Genomic DNA, 16,186 nt, shown 5'->3' with positions numbered 1-16,186 from the left:
CTTCAGGGTCTGTGAAAGCTTTCTGGACCAACACGCTTTCCCGTAAGAATCCCAGCGGACACTGTACAACATCTGCTGCCCCGGGGATCTACAGTAGAACCCTCCCTGCGGGTTCTGTACGATGTCACCGACTGCGGCACTGGATCTGGCTCTGAGAGTCCCGCTGTATTACTGCTCCGCTCGGACATCAGTGACTGACAGGCCATCGCCGGCTGCAGGAGACCCGCGGGTAGAAGGCTTTGTTCAGGCGTCATTTCTTGGCGATCTACATCCCGATTAGAGCGTTGTTAGATGCCACCGCTCTTCAGCCAAATCCCAAGTTCCATCTTCACCGTCAACGATTGATGGGAACTACAGAGCCGATGCAATGGCCGTCACGTCCAGCACATGATATCCCTGGGATGATATAGAACGGGCAGCAGCCCGCGGGAGGACATGCACCTGCAGAGAAGAAGAATCGCTTCTTCTTGTGGACAACCACACCCATCATGTCCGGGGTATTAAAGGGACGATAACGTGTGGCATTCCCGATCGTCTGAGTGTACAGGGGGGTACTGGGTTTCCTCATCTTACATTGCGCCGCAGTATAGAGAAGTCTGCAGTATATACAGTATACATTCAGCACCCGGGAGCTGGCAGTGAGCGGAGGCGCCGCCTGTGCTACACCTCTGGGCTCTCGGCAGCTCCAGGTCGTCCTCACATTGTGCAATCAGCTTCTGCACGATGAAGATTGTGGAGTAGACCCCGGGGATGGTGACAAGTGCCGGGAATAGAGGGAGGGCGCTCCCGCAGCGGTTTTATCTCCGCAGATATGCGGTGATGTGCAGATCGGGAGAACTATGGCGAAGATCTCGTGGCCTCCTCTCCGCTCCTCCCCGGAACCTCCGCCAGCGGCGGCTATAGACGGTTGCATGAGATGTCAGAGAGTGAGGAGTCACGTTGAAAGCGAGCTCTCCTGTCCGGTTCTGACCGGTAACGGACTCTTATCCCGGGCAGGGAAGCACAAGAGGAGAACAGAGCGGAGAGGAGGCCCGGATGGGATAAGGCACTAGCTGTCAGCCAATAGCAGCTCAGGACGGGCCTGCTCACGAGCCAATCAGAGCGCGGCCGCTGTACATATAAGAGGCGCCACCAGCTCCGCTCTCAGAGTTTCTCTTCCAGGAGAGTTTTACTATTTGATTTCCGCAGCACACAATGGCAGAAACCGCCCCAGCCGCCGCTCCTCCTGCCGCCGAGCCGGCTGCCAAATCCAAGAAGCAGCCGAAGAAATCCGCCGCAGGGGGCGCCAAGAAAAGCAAGAAGTCCTCCGGTCCCGGCGTGTCGGAGCTGATCGTCAGAGCCGTGTCCGCCTCTAAAGAGCGCAGCGGGGTGTCTCTAGCCGCCCTGAAGAAGGCTCTGGCTGCCGGAGGGTACGATGTAGAGAAGAATAACAGCCGCCTGAAGCTGGCCGTCAAGTCTCTGGTCACCAAGGGCAGCCTGCTCCAGGTGAAAGGCAGCGGCGCCTCGGGCTCCTTCAAGCTGAACAAGAAGCAGGAGACTAAGGACAAGCCGGCCAAAAAGAAGCCAGCGTCTGCGGCCAAGCCCAAGAAGCCCGCTGGAGCCAAGAAAGCGGCGAAATCTCCTAAGAAGCCCAAGAAGGCTCCGGCCAAAAGCCCGAAAAAAGCAAAGAAACCTGCAGCGGCCGCCGCCAAGAAAGTGGCCAAGAGCCCGAAGAAAGCCTCAAAGCCGAAGGCCGCCCCAAAGCCCAAGAAGGTGACGAAGAGTCCGGCTAAGAAGGCTGTTAAAGCCAAGAGGAGTGCGGCTAAGAAATAAGCTGAAGCCGCCCATGCATTTACCCCACAAAGGCTCTTTTCAGAGCCGCCACCTTCTCACCGCAGAGCTGTATTATCACTGCCTCGAATTCTGTTCTAGATAGCAGCGCCCCCATAGCGGCTACAGGGGACTTCATATCAGTTGGGAGTCTAGGGAGCGAGGGGGAGGCTGTAGAGGGGGAGTAATACGAGACATTGTCGCCGCATCATCCCCGTTACTGTTGGGCACTGTGACCTATACAACGCGTGTATGGATGCCGGGCTGAGTGTGAAGGGGGAGGGGACTCGCCGACCTAATGCATTTCCCATAAAAGCAGCACAGCTTTAATGGGGGAGACTGCCGTGCAGCGTGGAGTGTGTGTTTCTGCGGACATATCAATGCAGGGAAGCAGCTGAGAACATGATTTCACAGACACCCGTACGTATCATGCTGAGGTAGGGCAAGCCTCTGCCGAACGCTGATTGGTCGCGGGCATCAAGCGTTTTGGCGGGCTAGTGGTTTGTTCGAAAAAGCCAATGAGATGTAGGGGGCGTTCTTTCTAAGAGCCAATAGGGAAGAGCAAGTAGGGTATAAAGGCTCTGCTCTTTTTACGGCTCCCATCATATCACATCTGTGTGCATCTCTACAGTAGAGCTATGGCCAGAACCAAGCAGACCGCTCGTAAATCCACCGGAGGGAAAGCTCCCCGCAAGCAGCTGGCTACGAAGGCCGCCAGGAAGAGCGCTCCTGCCACCGGCGGAGTGAAGAAGCCTCACCGCTACCGTCCAGGTACAGTGGCTCTCCGTGAAATCCGTCGCTACCAGAAGTCCACCGAGCTGCTGATCCGTAAGCTTCCCTTCCAGCGCCTGGTGAGAGAGATCGCCCAGGACTTCAAGACTGATCTGCGCTTCCAGAGCTCAGCGGTCATGGCCCTGCAGGAGGCCAGCGAGGCTTACCTGGTAGGACTGTTCGAGGACACCAATCTGTGCGCCATCCACGCCAAGCGGGTCACCATCATGCCCAAAGACATCCAGCTGGCCCGCAGGATTCGTGGAGAGAGGGCTTAGATCTGCTCTGGGCACCGCATGGAACACAAAGGCTCTTTTCAGAGCCACCAAATCCTCCTCAAACGAGCTGCATCCTGTCCTCCGCTGTCATTCTTCCGATTCCCTCCCCATTTGGGTTCACAGCCAGCCTGTCCGCAATAATGTGTCGTCAGCAGGAGGTGGTCTGTTAACCCCTTCAGTGACCTAGTCAGTACCTCGGGTAATTTATGCCATTTTCTCATATTTCCATATTGTAGAAAGAGACAAAGCGATGAAGTTGTCAGTGAGAGGCATCTATCGGTTCCTGTAGTCCGCCGGGAGGGAAGGGATTAGTGTTGAGGATGTATTTTATATGTGGATGTTATCTCATTGTACCAAGGCGAAAGAAAGCAATACAAAAACAACAATAATACTACACAATGACATGAGGCACCTAGCCAGGAGGCTTTTGAGAGTTGTAGAGGAAGCGGGTAAATTCCAAATTTCAAACGGTTCTGTGCTAAACCAATCAGCAAGGAAGGGGAGTGGCCAACATGTAATTGCCCCATTAGGAAGGCCTTAAACTTGCGTCATTTATTATTGTCTTCTAATTCTGCTCTTTCTCCATAACACAAAGGCTCTTCTCAGAGCCGCTCACATCTTCCAAGAAAAGGCTGTAATCCAACTCCTTGTGGGGGGTTGCCGCTGATTCTGTCTGATTGCCAGTCTGATAATTGGAATGTCCCAGGTGAAGGAAGAGCTTCCTGGCCCGCGCGTACTTCAGGCTCTAGTCCCTTTTCCCTCCTACCGATAGAGAGGAGGAAGCAGGCTGCGGCGCACTGATTGTATGTCCTCCTTGCACTAAAGCATACGGCCTGCCCGCTAATCCGTGTAATGCTACCATATTGGAGGCGTCCTGCACGGCCGTCCTCTCATATAGAAGTGCTGCAATTGTACCAAGATCTCCCAAGGACCCGCGGAGCCATTATTTTATATAGAGTTGTGGTCATAGCACCCAGCTCTCCCAGAATACTGCACTGACATCGTGTTGCAGGACTCTGGGAGAGCTGAATGATATAGCCGCAGCACTAAACCTAGGCAAGAGGGTGGCCCTGCAGATCTCTGAGAGATGCAGTCTGCGCCTCTATGTGAGGGGATGACCGCTGTCACTCTGGTCCCCGCCAGGCTATCTTGGCTCCCATTCCCACTGCTGCTGCTACTCTGGTCCCTGCACCGCTCTCGTTCCCTTTGCGGCCGCTGGAGTAAAAGGAGTCAAGAGGCGCCTGGACACCTCTACATGCGGAGCTGGGGAGTGTGAGGCTCTTCTCGTCATGCTCCTCCTCCCCTTTCCTGGCGCTTCAAGCCTCTCATTGTCAGGCATCCCGGGTTGCCTCCGCTACCCCCTTGTACCCACTACAATGCACTACAGCCCCCAGCATGTCATCCTTGGACAACTATGTCGTCTGCCTCCGACCCTTTGTGCACTCCACTGCTTCGGTCACACACACTCCATGTAACCCGTGTAATCACTGACGGGGCATCTGATAGAGCGGCGATCAGGGCTGCCGGTATCTGATCAGCAGGGGATACACTGTGCTCAGATTACCGCGAGCAGCAACAGTCGCCGATTATCTGATGGCTTTATTGTCCGGTGCGGCGCCACTAAATCTAGGTAGAGCGCCGCACAGTGCCCACCAGTATGGAGGCGTCCGCGGGTGCTCTAGAGTGACGGCTCTTCTGCCCGCGGGTCCCCCGGATGGTTTAGAGATCTGCCTATTCCCAGGACACAAGCTCCAGGTCCGCTCACTATCAGCTCCCCGGCCCGGCTGTCACGTATTCACCATTTCTGAGAGAACAGTTGGGGTTATCAGCGAGCTGCCGGGACGGGTACATATCGGGAGAAGCATGCGACCGGCGCTGTACACTCCACCGATCACACTCGGTTAATATCGCGAACTCCAGCGCTGGGTTTCTAAATATTCCCTAAAATGTGCTGGAACTGCACCTTGTCAGGGTTTCTCCCCGTCGGTGATCCTCCTAGTTGCTCTTTACCATCCGCAGCTTTCTTCTAATTCATCCCAGCTGCATTACTGGCGATATAAACCACGGGTTCTGAGCAGTCCGTCAGGGCCTCGTCCATAACAATGCTGCGGCCGCTTTGTCCTCACACCGGGAGCAATGCATCAACACCCTGCAGCCGCGCCGACATAACGGCGGTCTATCCCCACCTACTGCCAGCAGAAGACATGATTGCTATTGCTGGAAGGCAATAGGACAGAGCCCCCCCGAGCGCTTGTGGACACGGGGAAGAAAACGGAGCCCCAAACCGCAGCAGGCGGTGGAGTCTGAGATGATCATCTGTGTTCCGCTGCTGCCTCCCCCAATAATGCCATTTATACTGCACGATGCAGAAGAGACACCAGAGAGAACTAGCACACAATCTGGTTATCATTCACTCTACAGCAACGTATTACACCCCGGCTGTATCATGTCAGAGCGCATAGACTATCACCGCTACTGACGACCCCACAAGGAGTTGGAATACAGCCTTTCCTTGGAAGAGGTGGGCGGCTCTGAGAAGAGCCTTTGTGTTATGGAGAAAAAGCAGAATTATTAACCTCCGAAGCCGTAGAGAGTGCGGCCCTGGCGCTTGAGCGCGTACACCACGTCCATAGCGGTGACGGTCTTGCGCTTGGCGTGCTCGGTGTAGGTGACGGCGTCGCGGATCACGTTCTCCAGGAAGACTTTCAGGACGCCGCGAGTCTCTTCGTAGATAAGACCGGAGATACGCTTGACGCCTCCCCTGCGAGCTAGACGGCGGATGGCAGGCTTGGTGATGCCCTGGATGTTATCACGGAGCACCTTCCTGTGCCGCTTGGCGCCGCCCTTCCCCAGACCTTTCCCTCCTTTACCGCGACCAGACATCTTCCACGTTGTCAGTAGAAAGCAATAACTGCTCAGCGCAGAGCCCTACTCTATATAGACAGGGAGCGGACCAGAGAGGGAACTACTGATCAGGGCCGTCATTGAGGGGCGTTTCTTTCAGTACTCTAGAGTAAAGGCTCATCCCCTCTCCCTGCTGATTGGCTGAATACAAGGGCCCTTGCCATCTTGTGCAGCCGATTGGCCTGTCAGCTCCTGAAGCAGTGGGAGAGAAGACGGAGGAGGGGTGACGGAGACAAGGGCCATGCAGCAGAGAGCCGCTGGAGCGTGAATCCCTCCTGTAAAGCGAGGAGTGCAGCTGCTGCCACAAACACGTGGGGGCGAGGGGAGAGCGCGCAGGGAGGCTTCCGTGAAGGGGAGTACTAGAGCTCTGCTGCATCAGCGCTCCCCTGCCGGAGCAGAGAGACACTCAGGAGCCACAACAGACAGCTGTGGGCGGCAGGAACATCAGGGCACAAGGAGGCCCCATAACCTGTGACAGTCCCCAGCACAGGGCATACAGTGGCACTTCTACTGCCACCCCAAGAAGCGCCAGGATTACTCCTCCTCTGCTGTGGCCACCATGCTGTGCAACACTCTGCAGATTCTCAAGACCCGGAGTCCCCCTTTACAGTCATCAATGAAGTGCAAACCAAACGACTTCCCTGTGTGACTGCTGCCAGACACTGCTGTATACTCCTTATGTCTTAGGGGCCTTTACAGGTCTACTTAAGGAGCTTTAAGCAATTTGCAAAATCCCCTACAAAGGCAGGAAACACAGAAGTGGTTCTGCTATGGGACCCACTAGACAGAACTCTCCCATTGATACACTAAAGATGTTTGTGAGGGGGGAACCCCCCGACACGGAGCCTACTACATCATCTGCATCAGGAGACGTGGCCTCTGCACCAACCGCCTGTTTGAGTTCGCTTGCTGGGTTGGTTCAGACTTTGCAATGACTGTCCGATCGGCTCTTATCAGCGATGCAGACAGCTACTGTGAATCTAAGAGACCGCGTCACTAGTACAGAGGACAGGATCTCTGTGCTGGATGATACCGTATCCCCGACGGCAGCTACTGTGCGAGAGCTTACGGCAAAAGCAGAAATCTGGAAACAAAAGGCGGGCGGCTTGGGAAATGGTTCACGGCGGTATAAACTGTGTTGTGGGCCTGCCAGAACACACTGAGGGGCAGAGACCGCAGGGGATCATGGAACGGTGACTACCTGAATGCTTCCCTGTCACACAGGTCTTTGTGGTGGAGCGCACACTGAGTACCCATGAAACCACCTATACCAGGCGGGCGCTCCTCCTAGACCCCTGTTGGCAAAGCTGCTCAACTCCTGGGATAGAGAGGTGATCCTACAAGCTGCCAGAACAGGAGGCCCTCTTAGATGCAACAATGCTGCAAAATCCATCTTCCCGGACTTCTCGGCAGATCTACAAAAGCAGAGAGCGCCCATCTTTGGGATCAAAAGGCAACTCTGAGATCTCCAGCTGCCATACTCCATGGCATATCCTGTGCGACTGCGAGTGGTGGATGGGGACCGCACAAGTTTCTTCTCCTCGTCGTCTGAGGCTGAGGAATGGCTGTCTAACAGGCATCAACCAGAGTGACTGAAATGTACACTTATCTAAGGAAAAGACTTGGGTATACTAATAGATCATAGACTGAACATGAGTCAACAATGTGATGGAGCAGCCAAAAAGGCAAACAGAATTCTGGGATGTATTAAGAGAAGCACAGAGTCTAGCTCACGTGAGGTCATTACCCCCCTCTACTCTTCCTTAGTCAGACCTCATCTGGAATACTGGGTCCAGTTCTGGGCACCCCACTTTAAAAAAAGACCGACAAACTGGAGCAAGTTCAGGCAAGAGTTATCAAGATGGTGAGCAGTCTGCAAAGCATGTCCTATGAGGAACGGTTAAGGGATCTGGGAATGTTTACCTTGTAGAGAAGAAGGCTGAGAGGAGACTTAATAGCTGCCTACATATATGTGAAGGGCTGTCACAGAGCAGAGGGATCAGCCCTATTCTCATCTGCACAAGGAAAGACTAGAAGCAATGGGATGAACCTGAAAGGGAGGAGACACAGATTAGATATTAGACAGTGAGGGGGATCAATGAGTGGAACAGGTTTCCACGGGAGGTGGGGAATTTTATTTCAATGGAAGTCTTCAGAGGCCGGACAACCATCTATCTGTGATGTTTTAGTGATCCTGCAATGAGCGGGGGGTTGGACCCGATGACCCTGGGGGTCCTTTTAACTCTACCATTCTATGAATCTATGACTACCTTCTTCTTTCAGGCAGAGAGCCTATTATCTGCTGAGTGGGCCCACTTCCAAATTACCCTGCTTCGCCTCAGAGGCTCTATGATTAGCATATTTAATGTGCATTCAACTTCAGGTTAGCAGGCCCAGGATATATATGTGCATGTAAATGATAGGAGCCTGGAGGCATAGAGATAAAAGCTTTCCTCTATGTATTCAGTATGTGCCCATTATAACAAGAAAAATACAAACGTCTCAGGACGTACCGCCTAGGACCGAGCGGTATGGATGAGAGACTGCTTTCTTCATGCAGAAAAGAGGACACAGCAAGAAGTATAAGACGGGAGCTAACATAACCTGCTGCATAGGTGAGATCATTACCATTGCCAGGATATATATGGTTGCCCATGGATCGCCGTGTTCCTGACTGCTGCGGGCGTGACGCCCCAATGGTTCACAAGCACTACGCTCAGCACCCGCGGAGGGTGATGTTCACAACTACTCTGGTAGATAGATATGCACCAAAGAGCAGTGTGCACCACAACTGAAATGCATAACCCTGATGAAAAGCCTGTGCGACACCAGGGTACCACACTCAGCACGGCGACAGGGAACGCATGCGCTGTAGGAAGAGCCGCACACCATGCTATGCTGAATGGTAGCACCGCTCCAGGGAGGATGAAGCCTGGCCCTAACCTAGTAAGTGGGGTGAAGGGGCCCCGCCTTAAAGAAGAGTAGTAGTCTTGATAGAGACGGCCCCAGGGTCTTCCTCCTGGGCCCTGTCTGTCCCTGAAAGGACCCCTGGAGAGATGAACCGAACAGCAAAGCAACACAGAAATGAAAAACAGAAATGCAACTGAAAAGGAACCCACAGCGACTTATCTGCAAGTAGCACAGAAGAGCTCCAAACTCCAGGGACTCCACTATGGAACATAATAAGCAGCACTGAGCAAAGGGAGGCGTGAGAATATATAGCCACTATGCACATGGGAACTGGCAGAGTGAATGGGAAACCACACAACATCACCCTACTCCCAGGCATGAGTAATCCAGCATGCATCAAAGATAGGCAGCACCAGCAGTCTCTCCACATGGTGCATTAACCCCTGTCCTCCATAACACGGCAACAGGTCTTGACCTGCGTCCAGACCACCATGCCCCAACAGCATCAGGGTACAATAGTACCCTTCACTCCTAACCGTTGAAGAGGATGGACTCCAACTACACCTCAATCACTCGCATTTATAGAAGGCAGACATCTTGTGACGGTACAGATATTGGTACTTTTGTAGACATATCCCAGCCACTTTCAGACATTAGCCCCTTACATGCTGCAGCTGTGCAATGCATACAACATAGTACTAGACCCTTACACGGGCACTGCCCCCCCCCCCCCCCCCCCCCAGCAAGCAGACATGTTTCAATGTTTCAATAAAGGGCCATTTAGCTAGTTGAAAGACAACAATGAGCCTTATGCATGCTGCATTCTCAGCGGGATGCCACTGATACTATTGTTTTAGCTGGTATCCTGCTTGGGGAACACAGCCGGAATATGAAGAAGACAAGCGCTCCAGCTGTGTTCTGCATACCCCACTAGGAGTGCTTAGCGGGATATCAGCTGAGCGCTCCGAGAAGACAACAGCTGTATGGAGAAGATAGCGGTCCCGCTTGTATTCTGCATACAGCGTGAGTCTTCATTTACACGCTTATGCAAAGCGGACGCTCAAAACTGTCCCATGAACAGCCGTGTGCGTGGATTTTGAGTGATAATCGTTGTGTCTAAATGGGCCTTTAGAATGATCTTCATTAAACACTGGGAGATACTTAAAAGTGATATTTACCTAATAGATACCATAACCCCCAGGCCCAATATAGTATTCTGTAAGGACGCATCAAAAAAATAGGGGCAATTTATCTACCCTACCGGCAGGATCCTATAAGTGCCAGCATGGAAGATGCACACGCTGCAACAATATAGCACACCGCATGCAGCAAGCAGAGATATGACCGGGCACATTTACGACAATACAATACTGTTTAATCTGTAACCCGTCCGAAGTGGAGACTGACTTCAGATGGCCACCAAGCTCCAGTATTCATCATTCTATACGGCCCGTGTCACACCAGATTGATAACATCACAATGCACAGTCAACTGCCAGACAGGCGGGCTCATTAGCATGCAATGTGTTTGTATGTCTGTCTATCTATCTGTAGATATACTATGTAATCAATATAAATGATAGAATCCACATTGATATAATTAAGGTAATAACGAGAGATGAGCGAGCACACTCACCCGAGCATTAGGGGACTTGAGATGCTTGTTACTCGAGACGAACACCACGCGGTACTCCAGTCAATTCCATGTCCTTCCCTGCATGTTTAGCGCCATTTTCTAGCCAATAGACATGCGGGGAAGGCATTACCACTTCCTGCTGTGACACGCCAGCCCTATCCCACCCCCCAGCAGTGAGTGGCTGGCGAGATCAGGTGACCGCCGAGTACCTAAAGCGGTCCCGCCCGTGCCTCGCCTAAGACACACGCTGGGAGAGTATAGGGACAGTGCTGCTGCTGATATAGGGTTAGCATAGGTTCTTGTCTACAAGAACCCCAACTGTCCTCCTTAGGGCCACATCTGACCGTGTGCATTACTGTTGTGGCTGGCAGGGAGCAGTAGTGCACCCCCCCCCCCCCCCCCCATCTCGGGCTGTGCAGGCCATTACAGCTATAGCGTTCTAAGTCTGCAGTGTATTATACAGAGTATAGGGAAAGAGCTGCTGATATAGGGAAAGTGTTAGAGTAGGATCCTGTCTACAAAAACCCCAAAGCTCCTCCATTGGGCTGCATCTGACCGTGTACATTATACTTGTGGCCTGCTGGGAGTTGTAGTGCATCCATTTTTGTATTACGCATCTAGGCCTGTTCCCAGCCTTTCAGTAATAGGCGTTCTCAGGCTGCAGTGCCGTACAACCGGCTCTCACCATGAAACTGCACTCAAATATTTCCTAGCCTACTGCAAACGACTTCAGTTATACCGTTCTGTGTCTGCAGTGTATTAGACAGCGGTCTCACCGCTAAACAGTACCGTAATATTACCGGGGCCACTGCAAAGTATTTCAGCTCTGCCGCTGTGCAGAGCGTCCCACTATACCCTTTCCTTTGTGGGGTTGAGATCGCCGCAGTTACCAGCACTATCCACTGGCGTTAGACTCTTCTCCCCCTCCACACAGCCTCTATTATCTACAAGTCTCTGCGAGCAGTAAATTACCCCTAGGTATCAGCGCAAGACAGCGGGTAAATGTTTTCAAGTCACAGCATAGAGCCTCCGCTATCTACAAGTCTCTGTGTGCGGTGAATTAAGGCCCAGTTGTCAGTGCTGTACAGTGGGGTAATTTATTTGGGCCCTGCTCTATTCTTAATCCGCCATGATGAGGAGTAGGGGTAAGGGTCGAGGACGCGGAGGTCCAAGTGAGGGTGTGGGCACAGGACGAGTTCCTGGTCCAGGTGAATTGCAGCCGGCTGCTGCGGGATTAGGAGAGAGGAAAGTTTCTGGGGTCCCCAGCTTCATATCACAATTTTTGGGTCCACTTAATAGACCTTTATTACAAACAGAGCAGTGTGATCAGGTCCTGTCGTGGATGGCAGAAAATGCATCCAGCAATCTATCGACCACCCAGTCTTCTACGCAGTCCATTACAGCAACTCTGAATCCTCTGGCTGCTGCTCCTCCTTCCTCCCAGCCTCCTCACTCCATGAAAATGACACATTCTGAGGAGCAGGCAGACTCCCAGGAACTGTTCTGGGGCCCCTGCCTTGATTGGGAAATAATAGTTCCTCTCTCACCTCAGGAGTTTGTCGTGACCCATGCCCAATCTTTGAAAAGTTCCCGGGGTCCGGGTGATGAGGCCGGGGACTTCCGGCAACTGTCTCAAGAGCTTTCAGTGGGTGAGGAGGTCGATGATGATGAGACACAGTTGTCTATCAGTGAGGTAGTAGTAAGAGCAGTAAGTCCGAGGGAGCAGAGCACAGAGGATTCGGAGGAAGAACCGCTGGACGATGAGGTGACTGATCCCACCTGGTTCGCTAAGCCAACTGAGAAGAGTTCTTCAGAGGGGGAGGCAAGTGCAGCAGCAGGACAGGTTGGAAAAGGCAGTGGAGTGGCCGGGGGTAGAGGCAGGTGCCAGAGCGAAGACCCCCCCAACTGTTTCCCAAAAGCACCCCCTCACGCCAAGCCACCCTGCAGAGGTCTAGGTCTTCAAAGGTGTGGACGTTTTTCAGTGAGAGCACAGACGACCGACGGACAGTGGTGTGCAACCTGTGTCGCGCCAAGATCAGCCGGGGAGCCACCACTACCAGCCTCCCCACCACCAGCATGCGCAGGCATATGATGGCCAAGCACCCCACAAGGTGGGACAAAGGCCGTTCACCACCTCCAGCACACCACCTCCCCCTGTGTCCCAACCTGCCACTCAGATCCACCCCCCCCCCCCCCGCTCACGACACAGGCACGTGCGCCTCCCAGCCTGCAACCACACCCTCACCTCCACTGTCCTCCACTCCACCCAGCAATGTCTCTCAGCGCAGCGTTCAGCTGTCGCCAACACAAGCGTTTGAGCAAAAGCGCAAAAACGCCACCACGCACCCATACGCACAAGCTGTAAATGTGCACATTGCAAAATTAATCAGCCTAGAGATGCTGCCGTACAGGCTTGTGGAAACGGAAGCTTTCAAAAACATGATGGCAGCAGCGGTCCCGCGCTACTCGGTCCCAGTCACCACTATTTTTCCCGGTATGCCGTCCCAGCCCTACACCAGCACGGCTCCTGCAACATAAATTGTGCCCTCACCAATGCGGTTACTGGGAAGGTCCACTTAACCACGGACACGTGGACAAGTACTGGGGGGCAAGACCCACGGACACGTGGACAAGTACTGGGGGGCAAGACCACTATATCTCCCTGATGGCCCATTGGGTGAATTTGGTGGAGGCTGGGACCGAGTCAGAGCCTGGGGCCGCCCACGTCCTACCCACACCCAGAATAGCGGGTCCTACCTCAGTGCTGGTATCTGCGGCGATCTATGCCACCCCCTCTAAACCCTCCCCCTCCTCATACGCAACCTGTACCTCTCAATTAAGAAGTGTGAGCAGCACGTCGCCAGCAGTCGGTGTGGCATGACAGCACAGCGGTGGGCAAGCATCAGCAGGCCGTGCTGAAACTACTAAACCAAGGTGACAAGAGGCACACGGCCCCGAGCTGTTGCAGGGTCTGACAGAGCAGACCGACGTCTGGCTTTCGCCGCTGAGCCTCCAAGCGGGCATGGTCGTGTATGACAACAGCCGTAACTTGGTGGCGGCTCTGCAGCTCAGCAGCCTCACATACGTGCCATGCCTGGCCAACGTCTTCAATCTGGTGGTTCAGCGGTTTCTTAAAAACTACCCTCACTTGCCTGACCTGCTCGGCAAGGTGCGCCGCGTTGTTACTAATGCTGGGCTATGCCAATACTGCTGCTACGGAAATGTTACAGACATCTGTCTATACTGTTACTAATACTACTCAAATGTTACAGGGGTCTGTCTATGCTGTTACTACTCAAATGTTACTGGGTTCTGCCTACGCTGCTGCTACTAAAATGTTACAGACGTCTGTCTATACTGTTACTGATACTACTCAAATGTTACTGGGGTCTGTCTATACTGCTGCAAATGAAATGTTACTGGGGTCTGTCTATGCTGTTACTACTCAAATGTTACTGGGTTCTGGCTTTACTGCTGAAAATGAAATGTTACAGGGGTATGTCTATACTGTTACTACCGAAATGTTACTGGGCTCTGTCTACGCTGCTGCTACTAAAATGTTACTGGGCTCTGCCTACGCTGCTGCTACTAAAATGTTACAGGGGTCTGTCTATACCAGGGGTGGGCAATTAATTTTCCCATGGGGCCACATGAGAAATTGGAATGGTTTTAGAGGGCCAGACCAACATACGAAGGCTCCATGCACATTGCCTTAACCCTTTCCAGTCCAATGTCGGGCCTGCCCCGACATCATAATTTCCCTCCACAGCTCCGATGTCGGGGCAGGCCCGACACTGCAGTGCAGGAGTGGATCTGCACCCGATCGTCAGGCACATCGGGTGCAGATGCACTCCTGCACTGGTCCTCATCGAGGACCCCCGAGGAGAAGGCAGAAAGGGTTTTTAACGGTGTTTCACCCCGTTTTACGGCGCGGCCCCCGTGTATGCCAATGGAGAGGGGAGCGGTAAGGAGCACTCCCATCTCCTCTCCGCAGCAGCACGCCGTAGTTTCGCTTGGGTTACGGGCCGGGCGAAACTACAGCAGTGTGCATGAGCCCTTAACTTCATTCAGGACACTCTTTGCGGGCCGGTCCGAGCTATTCAGCGGGCCGGATGTGGCCCGCGGGCCGTGCTTTGCCCAGGTCTGGTCTATACTGTTACTAGTGAAATGTTACTTGGTCTGTCTATACTGCTGCCAATGAAATGTTACTGGGGCCTGCCTATACTGCTGCAAATGAAATGTTACTGGGGTCTGTCTATGCTGTTACTACTCAAATGTTATGGGTTCTGCCTATACTGCTGCTACGGAAATGTTACTGGGGTCTGTCTATACTCTTACCACTGAAATGTTACTAATTCTGGGCTCTGCCTATACTGCTGCTACGGCAATGTTACAGGCTTGTGAAAACTGAGGCTTTCCTAAGACATGATCAGTGGCGAGGCCGAGCTAGTAGGTCCACAGTCGCAGCAATTTGTATACCAACGTGGTTACTGGGAAGGTGCATATAACCACGGACACGTGTGCAGGACACGTACTGCCTCAAAAACATTCCCCTCCTCCTCCAACAATGAAAACATTCTTGGCAAATGCTTTCACAGTGGTCCATCTGGCAGCAGTCCAAGAATTTCACCTAAAATGACACAATAAGAAAGCCCCCACTTCATCCTGGCCACATTCCGAAAACCAACTAAATACAACCGTGCTACTAGGTCGACACTCCACAACTTCATCCTGGCCACATTCCGAAAACCAACTAAACAAAACAGTGGTGGTAGTCCGTTATCCCTAGCTGAAGCTTTCAGCCGACTGGTAGAACAATGGTGGCTTCCAACTTGTTGGTACTGCTAAGTCCAAAGATAAGCGTACAGCTGAGATCGGAATACAGGTGACTATAGAACACAGCATCCCTGCAGGGCAAGGGACAGAGTAGCAGCAGGCATCGATCCTTGGTGGAAGCAGGCCAGCTGAGAACCACATACTCCCTGAAGGATTTTGGACTGACCGATGATGAGGCCTTTACTTGTGATCATCTTTGGTAATTCCTAAGAAAGATGCGTGGTAGTAGCCAGAAACTTGGATTGCTTTTTGCTAACACTTTGAAATGGACAACAGAAAACATATGAATGAAGCCTTTCCATATTTCAGTTGGAGATGGGGAGGAGTGCAGACTTTCAGTACCTTGAATATCCTTTTCATTGCAATCAAATGCCCCTCTCTTGTCTCAGAAAATAAAACTTTTCCACATAGGTGTTGTCAATCTGTCTATACTGTTACTACTGAAATGTAACTGATACTGGGCTCTGCCTATACTGCAGCTACTGGAATGTTACTGGGGTGCGGCTATACTATTACTACAGAAGTGTTAATAGGGTCTCCCTGGACTTCTGCAACATAACTGTTAGTGGGGTCAGCCTATACCTTTGCTTCAGGAGTATTACAGGGGTCTGTGCATACTATGAGTGCACTAAGTGTTTCCATCGTGGTGTTCAACGTACATGGCCACCCAAAAAATTACCCAGACTGACTAGGGCATTCAGTGTGGGCCGAAGCCTACCTGCATTTTATCTCACGTTGTTGGTGCAAACTTAGTTCCCATCACAGTATTTGACCTGTCTGGCACAAAGACACTGACTGACTTGGGTAGGGGGCAGAGTGCAGATGGCTTTCCCCTTGCGGTGTCGATTGAGCTATGCGACACCTAGAGAAAATGAATACTGTGTGGGCACATGGATTCCCCATAGCTATGTAACTCATGCCCACGTTTGAAGCTCCTGACGGAGGTGGCACAGGATTGGAATGAAGATTGAACGTCAATTTCTCATCGATTCTCTACAGCATTGTAAGCTATCGCCCCGCCCCTTTTAAAGAGGGTCGCTGCC

At 52.5% G+C, this 16,186-nt stretch overlaps 3 protein-coding genes across 3 annotated transcripts; 2 read left to right on the top strand and 1 right to left on the bottom strand.

Annotated features, from left to right (window-relative positions):
• The first annotated feature begins 1,194 nt into the window (after positions 1-1,194).
• On the top strand, positions 1,195-1,812 carry LOC136598643 (histone H1B-like). Its single transcript, XM_066588748.1, has one exon. It carries the CDS (start codon positions 1,195-1,197, stop codon positions 1,810-1,812), a length of 618 nt encoding a protein of 205 aa, XP_066444845.1.
• A 635-nt stretch (positions 1,813-2,447) lies between these two features.
• On the top strand, positions 2,448-2,919 carry LOC136598634 (histone H3). Its single transcript, XM_066588740.1, has one exon. It carries the CDS (start codon positions 2,448-2,450, stop codon positions 2,856-2,858), a length of 411 nt encoding a protein of 136 aa, XP_066444837.1. The 3' UTR covers positions 2,859-2,919.
• Positions 2,920-5,429: 2,510 nt separating this feature from the next.
• On the bottom strand, positions 5,430-5,741 carry LOC136598638 (histone H4). The gene has a single exon (XM_066588744.1). It carries the CDS (start codon positions 5,739-5,741, stop codon positions 5,430-5,432), a length of 312 nt encoding a protein of 103 aa, XP_066444841.1.
• Positions 5,742-16,186: the final 10,445 nt, after the last annotated feature.

Source organism: Eleutherodactylus coqui, unplaced genomic scaffold (assembly GCF_035609145.1).
Source record: "Eleutherodactylus coqui strain aEleCoq1 unplaced genomic scaffold, aEleCoq1.hap1 HAP1_SCAFFOLD_99, whole genome shotgun sequence".
Lineage (NCBI taxonomy): Eukaryota > Metazoa > Chordata > Amphibia > Anura > Eleutherodactylidae > Eleutherodactylus > Eleutherodactylus coqui.
The sequence above is the reverse complement of the archived record's forward strand: the minus strand, read 5'-3'. Positions and strand labels throughout refer to the sequence as shown.